This window comes from Myxocyprinus asiaticus, chromosome 3 (genome assembly GCF_019703515.2).
Source record: "Myxocyprinus asiaticus isolate MX2 ecotype Aquarium Trade chromosome 3, UBuf_Myxa_2, whole genome shotgun sequence".
NCBI lineage: Eukaryota > Metazoa > Chordata > Actinopteri > Cypriniformes > Catostomidae > Myxocyprinus > Myxocyprinus asiaticus.
Window position 1 is genome coordinate 15,925,557 of NC_059346.1, and position 16,067 is coordinate 15,941,623.

Sequence of the window (16,067 nt, forward strand, 5' to 3'; positions counted from 1 at the left end):
GATTTTATGCATTGCACTGTTGCCACAAGATTGGCTTATTAGATAATCGCATTAATAAGTAGGTGTACAGGTGTACCTAATAAAGTGCTCAATGAGTGTAAATGAGAACTCTATTTAGGTCTCAAGGTATGAAAGAGAAACCTTTAAGCAATTAAATGTTCACCTGGATGTTTCATTTTTAAAAACACATTGTGGAAAAGAGTCAAGATGCCAGAATAACCCTTTGACCTAATCGTTAGCACAGCCACACAGAAAACAGTTTTTGCACATGTGCATAATATTGTTCCGAGCAAAGCTGTCCTTTCGATTCAAGACTGCCTTGAAGTCACAGTAGGGCATTTTCTCTGACAATAGAACAATCACATCCAATCATTGTCATGCAGGAAGCTGCTGGGCTTAGGTTTTTACCACTCTAAACCATACTTTGCATGATGATTTGGTGTTATAAAAATACACTTTCTAAAATAGTTCTGAGGCAGGTGATTTTGTTTTGAACAAGCATCACGCTTACAGTCTCTGATTCTTATATGTGTTGTTTCCACTCAGCCCGCTCAAAGAGTGTTATGCCAGGGGAGGGAAGCCCTGGGTCCACTCACACAGGCATTAAACCTCTGAAGAGAGGCTGGCTGAAGAAGCAGAGATCCATCGTGAAGAACTGGCAGCTGCGCTTCTTTGTGTTGAGAGGAAATGTCCTTACATACCATAAGGATGATAGAGAGAGTGCAGTCCAGGTAGGAGACCAATAAAAAAAAACTAAGAAAAAGTCTTGATCTTTTTATGCACATTTAATGATTTTTGTTTAGCTTCTTTTCTGTATACATATGCCTGTTTATCACTTAAAGGTGCTGTAAGTTACTTTTCTATGGAATAGTATGCAAAAAAATGTCCTTCTCCGTGAAAGATATCACTAAAATAAGTGTCCTGAAATATCTCACAGGTCTCTGTGATAGCACTAGACTGTAAACAGCAAACAAAAATATGACCATGAGCCAAAGACATATTCTTTGATCAGCCAATCAGAATACTTGGATGTGCTTTCTGCCTGTCAATCATTTTGCATTTTGAAAAGGAACATTAAGGTTTTATGTCATATTCAGATTCATAACTGTTGTCAGATATTTTGCTACTTTTGTGTTTGACAACAGTGAGAAGACAAACTGCTCAACTGTTTGTTGAGGGTCTCTACGCTATCTTTGGAGGGCGGTGTTTTGGAAAGAGGGGGTGTGTCTAATATAACAGCTCAATCTCGTGGAAGTTCCAGAACTGCTAAAATCGTGTACAGCACCTTTGACACTTTTATGTCTACATGTGTGTTTTTCTGACCTGGCATTTTTTATCGCACATGTTGTATTTTATTCTGTCAGTTAGTGCCTGTCCTGTCAGTCAAATATTTCTAAAGTATGACCAATTTATATTAAAGATGAAGTATGTAATTTCTGTGCTACTCGCATCACCAAATAAGATTGCCGAACACTCCTCTATCAGCCATTGTTTGGGGCAACGGATACTGTAGTCCCACTCCAAACTCACGCTATGGTTGAGCTAATGTTGCTGTGTCAGGCTGGTCGGGAGAAATGTTTTGAAAGTGCCACAGAGCCACAGTTTACACTTTTTTGGGAAAATCAACCTACCAATGGCTTACTTATAGTTGTCTCTGCATATTAAACTGGGATATGAGAAAACAATGTATTTTATAATAAAACAAAAATCGCCTTTTAACATTCAACATTAATGACTTAAAGAGCCAAAATGACACTAATGCATTTATTCAAATGATACATGTGGCAATATTTTCTAATGGTCTACTTTGAGATATTTATTAACTATTCAGCTTTAACTGTACAGGACTGTAAATATTCCCCCCTTCTCATTCTGTTCTCAGGGGACCATCCCTTTATTCTCATGCCAAGTTAATGAGCTGCCATCAAATGCAGATGATAAATTCCTGTTTGAGATTATCCCAGGTAAGTCTTTTATTTTCCCTTGTCTTATTGATCATATCAGAAATACACTCACTGAACACTTTATTAGGAATACTATGGTCCTACTAAAGTGCCCGACGTGGTCTTCTGCTGTTGTAGCCCATCTGCCTCAAGGTTCGACATGTTATGTATTCTGAGATGCTATTCCGCTCACTACAATTGTACAGAGTGGTTATCTGAGTTACCGTAGCATTTCTGTCAGCTCAAACCAGTCTAGCCATTCTCCGTTGACCTCTCTCATCAACCAGGCATTTCCGTCCGCAGAACTGCCACTCACTGGATGTTTTTTTTGGTTTTGGCACCATTCTGAGTAAACTCTAGAGACCGTTGTGCGTGAAAATCCCAGGAGATCAGCAGTTGCAGAAATACTCAGGCCAGCCCATCTGGCACCAACAATCATGCCATGGTCAAAATAACTAAGATAAAATTTTCCCCATTCTAATGGTTGATGTGAACATAAACTGAAGCTCCTGCCCCATATCTGAATGATTTTATGCATTGCAATGCTGCCACATGATTGGCTGATTAGATAATCGCATAAATAAGTAGGTGTACAGGTGTTCCCGGTAAAGTGCTCAATGAGTGTATGTGGCCTATACTAGCTGTGTGCATTGTGCTTTGACTGTGATCTGAAAACCTGGAATGGTTATATAGAGCTATAGAATGTAATGTACTGTATGTAAAATTGTGTTCATTTGCTGTATGCTAAATGTTGAAAGTCATGGTAAAATCAGACAGTTGTTGTGTTCCTGATGCTGCAGGTAGCAGTCCAGATCGGGAACGTGATACCTACGTTCTCATGGCGACAAGTCAGAGTGAGATGGACGAGTGGGTGCGCTCTATCCGCAAAGCCATTGGATCACGGTCGAATCACGGTATCAATTTTTGTCATACAAACAAACTGTAAAGTGTGTTGATAAGGTTTATGGACCGATTCAGGATTTTCGATCTATTCAGTTATTGAATATGCACCCTCATTCTCTTTTATATGGGGCATTGTACAACTGATTAAAATAGATTCAGGCTCTTAACCAAATGGTTCTAGTCTAGGTTCAAACCCTGCAAGGGTTGATCCTTAAACTATTGCCATTATTGCCAATTAACCCCAGGTTACCGGGTGATTCTCCTTGTTTTGTTTTTTTTTTGTGTTTTTTTATTTTTTAATCCCTAAACCAAGACCAAAATTATCAGTTGTAACTCCTCCTAGAGCTTTCAAGCTACATCCATCAAAGCTGGTACAGACCTCCAGATTGTTTTGAATCAGGTTGCCATAACTTTGCTAACTGATCCGAAATTGGTTTTTGTACAGCGGACAATCAAAACTGTTCAAATGGGCCAAAAATATTCAAACTCCCGGTGTCGAAATTACAATGTAAACAAACGTGGCTGTTATGTATTGAGCTAATAGCGAAATTAGTCCCGCACCTGTGTACCCCTGTGTTTAATGCAATTAAACAGTAAAAAACACGAGTTATTTCTGATCTGGTTGTCATTCTTACTGTTCGTGTAAGTGTAAAAAATAAAAATAACGGCCAAGACTATTCAAACTCCAATTGTCAAAACAATTCATATCTATCTATCTGTCTGTCTATCTGTCTGTCTGTCTGTCTGATTATCTATTTAGCTGGCTGTTTGTCTAACTGTAATGTATGTATAACCATCAATCATTTTACATGAGTGATCAGAACTAAAGTAATGTGCTGAATATTTTTATGTTCTACTCCTATGGGCCTGCAATTTACTAAATATTTGTTCTCCTCTTTCCAAAGTATTTGGAAAGAGTCTTTCAGACATCATGGTGTATGAGAAGAAATTCGGGCCTCGTCTGGTGCCCATCCTGGTGGAGAAGTGTGCAGAATTTATCAGAGAGTACGGTCTACATGAAGAGGGAATCTTTCGCCTGCCAGGTCAGGACAATCAGGTGAAGCAGTTCAGGGAGGCCTTTGATGCTGGAGAGAGGCCTTCATTCCCCAGGTAACTGTTAACATCTGAGAAACAGTATTAGAAACAGTACTGAGTTAGTGATGTTAAGGCTTTGGCTTAGAAAACCAGAGTACAGGTTTAATTCTAGATCCAAGGGATCCCAGCCCAAAATAACTGGCTTGATCCCTTGAGCAATTTACACCCTTTACAAAATGTACTGTGATGTAATTTAACTGTAAAGTAATGGTATCAGATGCTACTTTGATATACACCATTCGACTAAATGATCACTATATTCATGTACCATGGTATTTACATGTACTGTACTCCAGAATGTGGGAATACTGAAGGTTTGCTACGTATAAAAAGTGTCTTTTAAATAATACATGTCCAGTAATCAAGAAATCACTTGAAGATCACACCAGACCAACTAAAAGATGAAAAGTTAAATATAAAGATTAAAAGTTTAATATGATTGTTCTACTTGTGCCAGGTGACCACTGGTTTTCAAACTTCTATTTTTATAGCGTTTTGTAAAGTTTTCTAAACTAATGAGCTTTTTATGTGGATAACCACACTGTGCATGACCATTTATGGTGAAACAGAGCTAAAGTTTTCACAGCCTTCTTTTGAGGAAGTAGCATAGGTAAAGGGTTTTACCCAGAAAGTTTGAACAAGAGTGAGAGAGAGATAGTGTGTGTGTGTGTGTGTGTGTGTGTGTGTGAGAGAGAGAGAGAGAGAGAGAGAGAGAGAGAGAGAGAGAGAGACAAACATCCACACACAAAAGCACACTATTTCAGAGGAACTTGGTGCACATCGATGATCTGTGGCTAAGCCACATCCTGTCATGACTGAAACAGATCTTGCCATTACTCAACACACTCACTCATGCACATAACCATTTCACATACTACTGTCTTTACTCTCAAAATCCTAAAACCTGAGTGAGACAAGAATAGTAGACAATGACTGCAGTGACTGACTGTGATGTTTACAGTATACTCTGCACTTTTTGCCTGCAGTGACACAGATGTCCACACGGTGGGGTCCTTACTTAAGTTGTACCTCAGAGAGCTTCCTGAGCCCGTTGTCCCCTGGACCCAGTATCAGGACTTCCTTGACAGCACCCTGGTGCTGGATGCCGCCACTGCAGCAGTGAGAACCAAACCACATTCACAAAGACAATATCAGATGAGCAATGAATCGATGACTGTTTGTTAATCACAATCTGATCAATCACAGGGCAAAGAAAAACTGGAGAAACAGATCAGCCTTCTGCCAAAAGTGAACTACAACCTCTTAAGTTACATCTGCAGGTATGTGTCAAAAAATTCTTGTTGCACTCGAATCTCTGTCTTGGCTAGTACTTTCCTGATACAACTGAAACTTTGTAATGCAGCACTTTTCATGTTACTGTTTCCTTAAGGGTATAGTTCACCCAAAAATAAAAATTCTCTCATTTACTCACCCTCATGCCATCCCAGATGTGTATGTATTTTGTTCTTCTGCTAAACACAAACGAAGATTTTTAGAAGAATATTTCAGCTCTGTAGGTCTATACAATGCAAGTGAATGGTGGCCAGAACTTTGAAGGTCCAAAAAGCACAAAGGCAGCATAAAAGTAATCCATAAGACTCCAGTGGGTAAATCCATATCTTCAAAAACGATATGATAGGTTAGGGTGAGAAAAAGGTCAATATTATAAATCTCCAATTCCACATTCTTCTCTTGTTTTTGCTGATTTGCATTCTTCATGCATATTGCCACCTACTGGGCAGGGAGGAGAATTTATAGTAAAGAGGATTTAAATATTGACCTGTTTCTCACCCACACCTATCATATCACTTCTGAAGATATGGATTTAACAAGTGGAGTCGTGTGGATTACTTTTAAACTGCCTTTATGTGCTTTTTGGGCCCTCAAAATTCTGGCCACCATTCACTTGCATTGTATGGACCTACAGAGCTGAAATTTTCTTCTAAAAATATTTGTGTTCAGCAGAAGAAAAAGTCACATATGTCTGGGATGGCATAAGGGTGAGTAAATGATGAGAACATTTTCATTTTTGGGTGAACTATCTCTTTAAAATGTTTTAACCTTCCTCATTTTGTAAGTCGCTTTGGATAAAAGCATCTGCTAAATGAATACATGTCAATTTAAGTGGAATACTGATGCTGGTTCATCATTTGTTATTGCAGATTCCTTTTTGAGGTTCAGCAGAATTCAAAAGTAAATAAAATGAGTGTTGAAAATCTGGCCACAGTGATGGGAGTGAACCTATTTAAACCGCAAGTGGAGGACGCCATCAGTATGATGAAGGGTCAGTTATCTTGTTGAGTAAAATAGATAAAACATTGTATCTTACATACAGTATAATATTATACTAAAGAAATGATTTACTCTTAGGACCCCATGAAATCAGAATTGGGGTTTTGTGGCTTTAAGTCCATATTTGTTAGCTTAGAGACCATCGAGATGCTAATGCACCCCTAAAAGTTGACAAAATAAACCTTTAGCAAATATACACATTTAAAAATGTACAGTCTTTCTCTTCTCGCAAAAATGGGCACCAAAAATCTATTGACATCATCTTCTGCTTGGGGTCGTATACACATTTTTGTCCGATAAAATGCTTTCTAGATTGAGAATGTCCCCTCCCTTTGATACCACCTGCCACAGACTCGAAGTAGCAAGAAACAAATCATGGTTTGGTGGTGTGGCATAAATTTAAGGTATTGGCTATAACCAGGGTTGGGGAGTAACGAAATAAAAGTAACGGGAATACGTATTTAAAATACAAAATATAAGTAACTGTATTCCACTACAGTTACAATTTAAATCATTGGTATTTAGAATACAGTTACATTCAAAATGTATTTTGAATACTGAAGAGATTACTTTGCATTTTATTGTCATTTGTTTCATTTATATTTAGTCCTTTCAGATGGAAAAATGTATACATATAAATGATGCGATCCAAAGTGCATTTGAACAGCGGTGAAACACTTTCTTATGATGTGTTACATTCATACGAGCAGACAGAGAAGTACGTTTGAAGTAAGTTTGGAGCAGAAGAAATAGAAATAAACCTTGTGTAAATTGTCAGCTTTACGCTGAGCTAAAATTCTATTTCTAGCCATTTTACATGCACATGTTACCAGGTACGATCATATTTTTTTTATCAAGAAAATTCACGTTGGATTATAATTTATTTTTTCTAGTAAAACCTTTTGATATTAGGGCAAAAATCGTATTCTTGATGATAAGTTTTGTATTTTCCTGTAAAAATATCTAAAAATCCTTAAAACAAGATCAATTTGATTTATCTTGTTTTAGAAACGACACTGCATAAGATATTTAGGTTTTTCAGAGAATGTATTTTTAATGTGTATTATGTCTTACTGTACTGGCAGAGTTTTTATAGTCAAAGTTAAAAAATCTACCAGTGCTGAAGAAGTAATCCAAAGTATTTAGAATACGTTACTGACCTTGAGTAATCTAACGGAATACGTTACAAATTACATTTTACAGCATGTATTCTGTAATCTGTAGTGGAATACATTTCAAAAGTAACCCTCCCAACCTTAAACAAAGGTAAAGCAACAACAAACCCTTTTGAGATATATTCTGGCCCAAAAGGAAATGCATGAACACAGGAAAGAAAAGTGCAATAGTCAAACATTTCATGCAAGCTTTAACTGATATACTCTGAGCTAAAGTATGAGTAAGAATGAGATATCAAGTATGGCATTGGTTAACTCATTTTAGCGGTAATGATCAGTGTTTTGACACCCATACACCAACACAGGAACTCCCATGATACAGAAGGTAATGACAGTGATGATCAGACACCACGAGCTGCTCTTCCCACCCTCCAAAGATGTGGTGCTCTCTCTACCCCCCAGCAATAAAAACAAGAGTAAGAAGACCAGCAACCCTCGTAGTTTTGTGGGCTGGGAGTCTGCTGAGGTACAGATCACAACATTATTAAACAGAGCTGTTTTCAGACATACAGTTATTTTATTTGTTTTTGTAAATGCACTTGTGTGAGGATGAAGACAATGGGTCAAATTCACTTTGTGTGTAAAACCTGTGTGTGAATATTTTCATGCAAAAATCATGATTTATCAATATATTTGAGCTTACAACTTTTCGGAATTTACGATAAAATTTAAAACCAACTCGTACGCAAAAATCACTGATTCCTAGTGGCCTCATTGTAATGTGCTAAAACGAAATTTGTAAGTACTCTGTATATAGATAATTCTTAGAAACTGAACAATAAAGTGACCTTACAAGTCTTAACTTATTTCAGAGTAACAAAAATTATACAGGTGTGCAGAAAGCCCATATATGGAAATGGATTGGGCATGTATTTATTATTGGGCGCTAATTACTAACTGCAGTCACACGCTCCCTCTTTCAGAATAATCTGGATTCATCAACATTAGAGCAAGGTCGAAAGCAAATTTATGTGTGTACGTCTGTGAGAACCTTTTCTTTCCACTAGGGATTTTAAAAGTAGTGGTACTGGGGGCCTGGGTATCTCAGCGAGTATTGACACTGACTACCACTCCTGGAGTCACGAGTTCAAATCCAGGGTGTGCCGAGTGACTCCAGCCAGGTCTCCTATGCAACCAAATTGGCCCTGTTGCTAGGGAGGGTAGAGTCACATGGGTAACCTCCTCGTGGTTGCGTTTAGTGGTTCTCGCTCTCAATGGGGTGTGTGGTAAATTGTGTGTGGATTGCGGAGGGTAGCATGAGCCTTCACATGCGGAGTCTCTGCGGTGTCATGCACAAGGAGCCACGTGATAAAATGCTTGGATTGAGGTCTCAGAGACTTGTCTTCCGCCACCCGGATTGAAGTGAGTAACCGCGCCACCACGAGGACCTACTAAGTAGTGGGAAATGGGCATTCCAAATTGGGAGAAAAGGGGATAAAAATACAAATAAAATAAAAAAGTAGTAGTACTTTGGTACCAAGTCAATAGTAAAATAAAAAAGATGTCACGATACCAGTGTTTCTGCAGACTCATTTCGATACTCGCACTCTGTCTGACTGACACACAACGGCTTCCAAATGCTCACACAGGAATTTGACATACTTGGGGAAGAATTAATGCACAATCAATCAAATTAAAATTGTGATATGTCTTAATGTGATTATTAAAGCATGAAAGGCTGCAATCATAGTCTGCATGAGCTGCAGTGCTTTATAGTGAATGTGTGAAGCCGACCGCGCTGTGTGTGTTGTACAGTATGAGATGACAGAGCAGAGCACTCATCCACTGTGAAGCATGAAGCGCACAGCACATGTAGACTATATATTTATATAATGCAAAGCATTTGCGCTTTAATGATCACACTGTGCCATGAAGCAAACTGCTTATCTGGAGGTGTGAAACTTCTGTCAAAAACACACATCAAAATAAAAGCTTGATTCAAAATAAAAGCTAGAATAAAATCTGAAATTGAAATTGAAATTGAATGTGACAGAAATATATTACAACTGTATAGTAAAATCTAATATTTACTGTAATAATAATAATAATAATAATAATGATTTTTTGATTTGATTTGTTGTACCAAATAAAAGTTTGGTAAAACTAACGCAATGGTATGTTAAAGTAATTGTTCTATTTTAATTTGTTAAAATTTTTAGGAATTAATTTGATTAGAAACAATTTTGATGATGAAATTAAACTTTAAAACATGGAATTCAGAAAAAATAAAAAATAAAATAAAATGGGAAACAGGATTTGGGGGAAAATAAAACAGAGTTCAGTAGGGATAGTTCACCCAAAAATGAAAATTCTCTCATCGTTTACTCACCCTCATGCCATTCCAGGTGTGTATGACTGCTGAACACAGACAAAGATTTTTAGAAGAGTATCTCAGCTCTGTAGGTCCATACAATGCAAGTGAATGGAGGCCAGAACTTTGAAGGTCCAAAAACCACAAAGGCAGCATAAAAGTAATCCATATGACTCCAGTGGTTAAATCCATGTCTTCAGTAGCGATATTATAGGTGTGGGTGAAAAACAGATCAATATTTAAGTCTTCTTTGTTATATAAATCTCCACTTTCACTTTCACTTCCACATACTTCTTTTGTTTTTGCCGATTTGCATTCTTCATGCATATCACCACCTACTGGGAAGGGAGGAGAATTTATAATAAAAAAGGCCTTAAATATTACTGTTTCTCACCCACACCTATCATTTGGCATCTGAAGATATGGATTTAACCACTGTAGTACTTTTATGCTGCCTTTATTTGCTTTTTGGAACTTCAAAATTCTGGCCACCATTCACTTGCATTGTAAGGACCAACAGAGCGGAGATATCTTTCTAAAAAATCTTTGAGTTCAGCAGAAGAAAGAAAGCCGTACACATCTAGGATGGCATGAGGGTGTGGAAATGATGAGAGAATTTTTATTTTTGGATGAGTTTCCTTAAACAATGCATTCTTAATTTAGAAACACTTGAAGGAGTGTGTTCAGTAGCACATTACCATTTTAGCATATTTTTGCTGTGGTATCAAAATTGGTATTGACAACTGTGAAATTTCACTGGGATTGGTACCGACTACTGAAATTTTGGTATCGTGACAACCATAAGAACACTTGTATGCAATTATTAATGAGTAAGATCAAATGTGACACATCATTTTGGGTTTGAAAAGTTTAATGCTTGAAGCTTATTACTTCATCTTACTAGCTTATTGTAGCTTATCATGCTTCCAAATGATCCACTGAGCCACTGGCTGCTTGGTTTTGTTGATCTGATGTGCACTGTCACGTCTGTATGTGGTCTTGAGATCAAGTTGAATTTGGTCAACTGGTGAATTTGGTTATATTTGGTCTTTCAAAGTGTGAGGTGTCTTCCCTGTCGGAGTCTCCTGAGGAGGAGGATGTAGACACACCTGAGGCTGAGAGGAGGGACGTGCGGCCATCTGAAGTAGGGTCAGAGGAGGCACCTCTCTCTCCTTCTTCTCCATTTTCCCCTGTGTCGGACACGTGGACCGGCAGCCCCAGAAAGCGAACGCAAACTCTACCCAGCTTGGGTTGTCCGGCAGTGGGGACAAAAGGCAGAGAGCCGGCTTGGGATCGCTGGAGCAGGTTCCAGGAGAGCTTCAACGAGAGTGATGAGAAGACGCTCTCAGAGGACATTTTTAAAATCCTTGACCTCCAGAAAGTGACACTTTTTTCTGGAGGGCAGAAAAGTGAAAATGAAAAAGTGGAAGAAGAAAATGAAAAGGAGGACACAGGCTTGGATAAAACAGGTAATGATGTTATTGTCAAAGAAACAGATTCTCCAAAAGAACAGACACAGAGTACAGTTCCCTTGCCCAAGCTTAGGCTGACCAAAGAGGTGAGTGCACTGAGTTTGGGCAGAGAGAAGCCAGCAGCACCTGAAGGTGGAACTGTCCAACAGCAAAGCAGTGCAAGCCAACAGAAAAATGCAGACACAACGCACCTTATCAACAGGTATGGCCCAAAATAACTTTCCTCTGTTGATTAATCACACTATACTGTAATTAGTTGTGCTTTTTAAGCTCAACAGCACTATTGCTATTCCTAGTGAATTGAACAAGTATTACATATCAGCATATAACTTATCCCACACCATATGAACGGATATGAATGTGAGGCTTGTTGAGGTGAATATTACACTTCTAAGTGATCACAATTGCAATCTTGAAATGGTAGTTGATAAAATGGGTGGAAAAATCCCATAGACTAATATTGGAGTGACCCAAGCCTAGACATGGGGTTGAGTCACTTAGCAACCACCTACTAATGCCCTAGTAACTCAGAACACCTTAGTAATTGTATAATAATGTGCTAACCACCACTTAGAGCACCCTTGCAACCACATAGCAATGCCTTGGCAACCTCCCAGAACACCCCCTCACACCATCGCATCCACTCACATTTTCTAAAGAAAATGTTCAAATGTAGTGAATTAGTTTATTGTAACCTTTTGCAAACAATACACTTGGTTGCTTGTTTCATTTTGCTTAATGCAATGAAATTAATACATTTTTAAAAGGATAGTTCACCCAAAAATGAAAATTCTCTCACCATTTACCCACCTTCATGCAATCCCAGATGTGTATGACTTTCTTTTTTCTGCAGAACACAAATGAAGATTTTCTGAAGAATATTTCAGCTCTGTAGGTCCAAACAATGCAAGTACATCTTTAAATCTTTAAATCTTCAAAAATCACAAAGGCAGGATAAAAGTAATCCTTTAGACTCCAAAGGTTAAATCCATATCTTCTGAAGCAATATAATAGATGTGGGTGAGAAACAGATCAATATTTAAGTCAGTTTTTTCTATAAACCTCCACCTTTGACGAGCCCTGACCAGTAGGTGGCGATATTCACGAAGAATGCGAACTGCCAAAAAAGTGGAGATTTTCTGGTAAAAAAAAAAATAATAAAAAAAATAACTTAAATATTGATCTGTTCAATCACACCTATTATATCGCTTCTGAAGATATGGATTTAACCACTGGAGTCTTATGGATATGGACTTTTATACTGACTTATGTGATTTTTGGAGATTCAAAGTTCTGGCCACCATTCACTTGCATTGTATGGACCTACAGAGCTTAAATAGTATTTTAAAAATCTTCATTTGTGTTCTGCAGAAGAAAGTCACATTTTGGATGGCATGAGGGTGAGTAAATGATGAGAGAATTTTAATTTTTGGGTGAACTATCCCTTTAAGCATGGCTTAAAGGAATAGTTCACCCAAAAATTATAATTCTCTCATCAATTGCCATCTCAAACTCATGTGACTTTCTTTTGCAAGCACAAACAAAGATATTTTGATGGAGATATGATATTGTGCATACAGAGCATGTACAGCACTCTGCGCATGCGTCAAGCACGAGGAAGTGTAAAAGGTGATTTTAAGTGGATGTACAGTCAATTTCCCTCAAGTTTACGCAGGTGCCCTAGCAGAATATCCACATGTGTAGTTCATCACATTAAACATGGACATGTTCCACTAATGTAAATGTAAATGATACTGAAGTTTTACATCCAGAACTGACAACCAGTTTTGTGAAATGTTTAGCTTGAAGTGTAAAGATGAAATATTTAAGATAATTTTGTTATCGGGGGCCTGGGTAGCTCAGCAAGTAAAGACGCTGACTACCACACCTGGAGTCACAAGTTCCAGGTGTGGTACATGCTGAGTGACTCCAGTCAGGTTTCCTAAGCAACCAATCGGACCGGTTGCTAGGGTGGGTAGAGTCAAGTTGGGTTAACCTCCTTGTGGTCGCTATAATGTGGCTTTGCTCTCGGTGGGGCACGTGGTGGGTTGTGCGTGGATGCCATGGAGAATAGCGTGAGCCTCCACACGCGTTAGGTCTCTGCGGTAACATGCTCAACAAGCTATGTGATAAGATGCGTGGATTGACAGTCTCAGACATGGAGGCAACTGAGATTCGTCCTCCGCCACCCGGATCGAGGCAAGTCACTACGCCACCACGAGGACCTAGAGTGCATTGGGGAATTAGGCATACCAAATTGGGGAGAAAAACAAACAAAAAAGATATTTTGTTATCTAATGCAATGACATTAACATATTTAAATTTATTCATTTATTTAATTGGGTGCATATGTGTGTTTGTGAACCTTCAGTATCCAGCAGAAGAACAGAGAGCTGAGCGCTACAGTAGCTGAGCTGCAGGCATCACTCGATGCAGAGCGACGCTGTAAAGCTGCATTAGAGATCTTACTGCGCAACGCTGAGCGCAGCAGGGACGAAGCTCTCATGCGCAATGAGCAGCTTAACAGAGACATTCAGGAGTTCCTCAACAGGCCTACTTCTGGGCCATCATAGTGCCACCATCAAGCAATTGAAGATCAAATCCTAGTCCTTTCCATCTTCTCACTGGAGTTATGGATGATCCAGACAATTCAATGGTGTTTTGGACACTGATCCTATGAACTGCACTGACTAATGTCTTTGAAATAAGACCACTGATAATGTCCATCTCGCAAGTTTGGTGTATGATGTGAAGGACTTATGTAGAAAAATTACAGATTGAATCTAGTTATCCAGTTTCACCCTGGGATTGTAATCTGTAACAAGATTTGAGCTTTAAAGTGATGCAGTATTGGACTTGGAATGTGAAAGGTTTATAACGAGTATTTAATTATTGAATATCCAAATTTTCACAGTATTTGTTTGATTGATGTCTCGAAAATAACTTGCCAACAAAACTAAGTATTGACACTCCGGAGCGGCCTAAGAGGAGACAGGAGCTAATTGTCACACTTTTTATTTAAAATATTTCTCAGACAAGGATTTGTTTTGAAAGTCATTTTCAAGGGTAGTTCACCCATAAATTAATATTTCTTTTTTTATCATTATTATTTTTTTTTTATCATTAACTCACCCTTGTTCTAAACTAAAGTATATGACTTACTTTCTGCTGTGGAACACAAATGGGTATGTTAGAATAATTGTTAGGGACTGACAGCCTCAGTCACCATCAATAGCCTATTATGTTCCAAATGGCTTTCATCAAAATTTAAACAGTAAAACAATTATGAAGCACAAAACAATTAATGAAACAAAAAATACAGCCAACAAATTTTGTATTTAATAATGGTAACACTTTACAATACGGTTACATTTGTTAACATTTAATGCATTAGTTATCATGAACTAACAATGAACAATATATTTTTCACAGCATTTACAGTATTAATCTTTGTAAATGTCAGTTAATAAAAATACAATTGTTCATTGTTAGTTCATATTGCATTAACTAATGTTAACACATACAACTTTTGATTTAAAAATGTATTACTTTATGTTGAAATTAACATTAACTATGATTAATAAATGCTGTAAAAGTATTGTCTGTTGTTAGTTCATGTTAACTATTGTTGTTAACTAATGGAAACTTATTGTAAAGTGTTTTCTTAATAATTTGTATAAAATAACAACAAATGCATAAACATATGACAGCCTGCCCTGATCTGACATTTATTAAAAACAAAACCTTGTCCTAAAAACACATTTTAACCTTTTAAAATCTAACTTGATCACAAAGTTTGCCTTAAGTTATGCCATTATGTGTTTTTATTGTTTTCTCCCCTGAGCTATTACAAAAATATAATATTGGAATTTCAGTTTGGAAGATAGAATTCACAAAATTATTATTTTTTAGACCGTTTTAAACTAGATGTTTGAAACCAACATACATCGACATGGAAAACAAGCATTTGTGCAACTGAACTTCTGACTCAACACACTGTAGTTACTGAAATATAGCCTACAGTTTCCCTGTGTCAGCTAGCCCCATGCTTTCCCTATAATGCACATAGTGCTGGATTTGGACCCTAAAGTCACAGAAGTCTTGCCCCCTTTTTATTTTAGTGAATAAATTAAAGATCTGGCAAAGGTTTAATTTGTTATTATTTATGCAGTCAATGGACTGATGCTTCAGATGCTTAGAGAGTCTGTGAGCAATTTGGTGTAAAGGACAAAAAGCACAGAATGTGGATTACTGTCAATAAATAAACAGTTTTATCTAGCTTTTCTTTCCTGCACCTCAGCTTCTGTTGTCTGGTTGGAGTCAGATAGTGTGTCAGAGGAGATAAAATGTGACAGAGTGTGAGAGAGAAATGGGAAGAATGCTTTCAGATCAGAATTCACAGAGAAAGAGAAAGTGCAGTGTGTGTGTGTGTGTGTGTGTGTGTGTGTGTGTGTGTGTGTGTGTGTGTGTGTGTGTGTGTGTGTGTGTGTGTGTGTGTGTGTGTGTTTTGGAGTCTGGTAAAAAGACTCCAGGCATTACGTAACTAAGAGAGGAATGGATAGCATTGTGTCTGTTAGCTGTCATAATACTGATTAAATGATAGGGAAGGAATTTCCTATTTCCGATCAGGCTGGATTATAATGAATATGTGTTGCTCAAAATAAAAACAAAAAACAAAGAATGTGTGAATATATGACCAGAGTAATTTATGTGGTAAATTTCTAGTTTGTTCTGAGATAGAATTCAATGGAATTTTTCCAGGTGTATTTCTTGTGCACTCAAATTGAGCTCCAACGCAACGCAACAGTTAAGATATACAACATAGCCATCAAGTGTATTTCCTACGTACAGGAAAGATAATCTTTCCTGGGAAGAG

The 16,067-nt window shown here is 37.7% G+C and overlaps 1 protein-coding gene across 1 annotated transcript in view; it reads left to right on the forward strand.

Annotated features, from left to right (window-relative positions):
* LOC127419713 (rho GTPase-activating protein 25-like) overlaps positions 1-15,718 on the forward strand; it is a 33,851-nt gene extending 18,133 nt beyond the window's left edge. Inside the window, exons 2-11 of the mRNA XM_051661365.1 lie at positions 547-731; positions 1,883-1,964; positions 2,744-2,857; positions 3,752-3,956; positions 4,928-5,060; positions 5,148-5,221; positions 6,104-6,225; positions 7,714-7,874; positions 10,777-11,393; positions 13,563-15,718. Of these exons, the coding sequence (XP_051517325.1) occupies positions 547-731; positions 1,883-1,964; positions 2,744-2,857; positions 3,752-3,956; positions 4,928-5,060; positions 5,148-5,221; positions 6,104-6,225; positions 7,714-7,874; positions 10,777-11,393; positions 13,563-13,764 (1,895 nt within the window). The 3' untranslated portion in view covers positions 13,765-15,718. The remainder of the gene's footprint in view (positions 1-546; positions 732-1,882; positions 1,965-2,743; positions 2,858-3,751; positions 3,957-4,927; positions 5,061-5,147; positions 5,222-6,103; positions 6,226-7,713; positions 7,875-10,776; positions 11,394-13,562) is intronic.
* Positions 15,719-16,067: the final 349 nt, after the last annotated feature.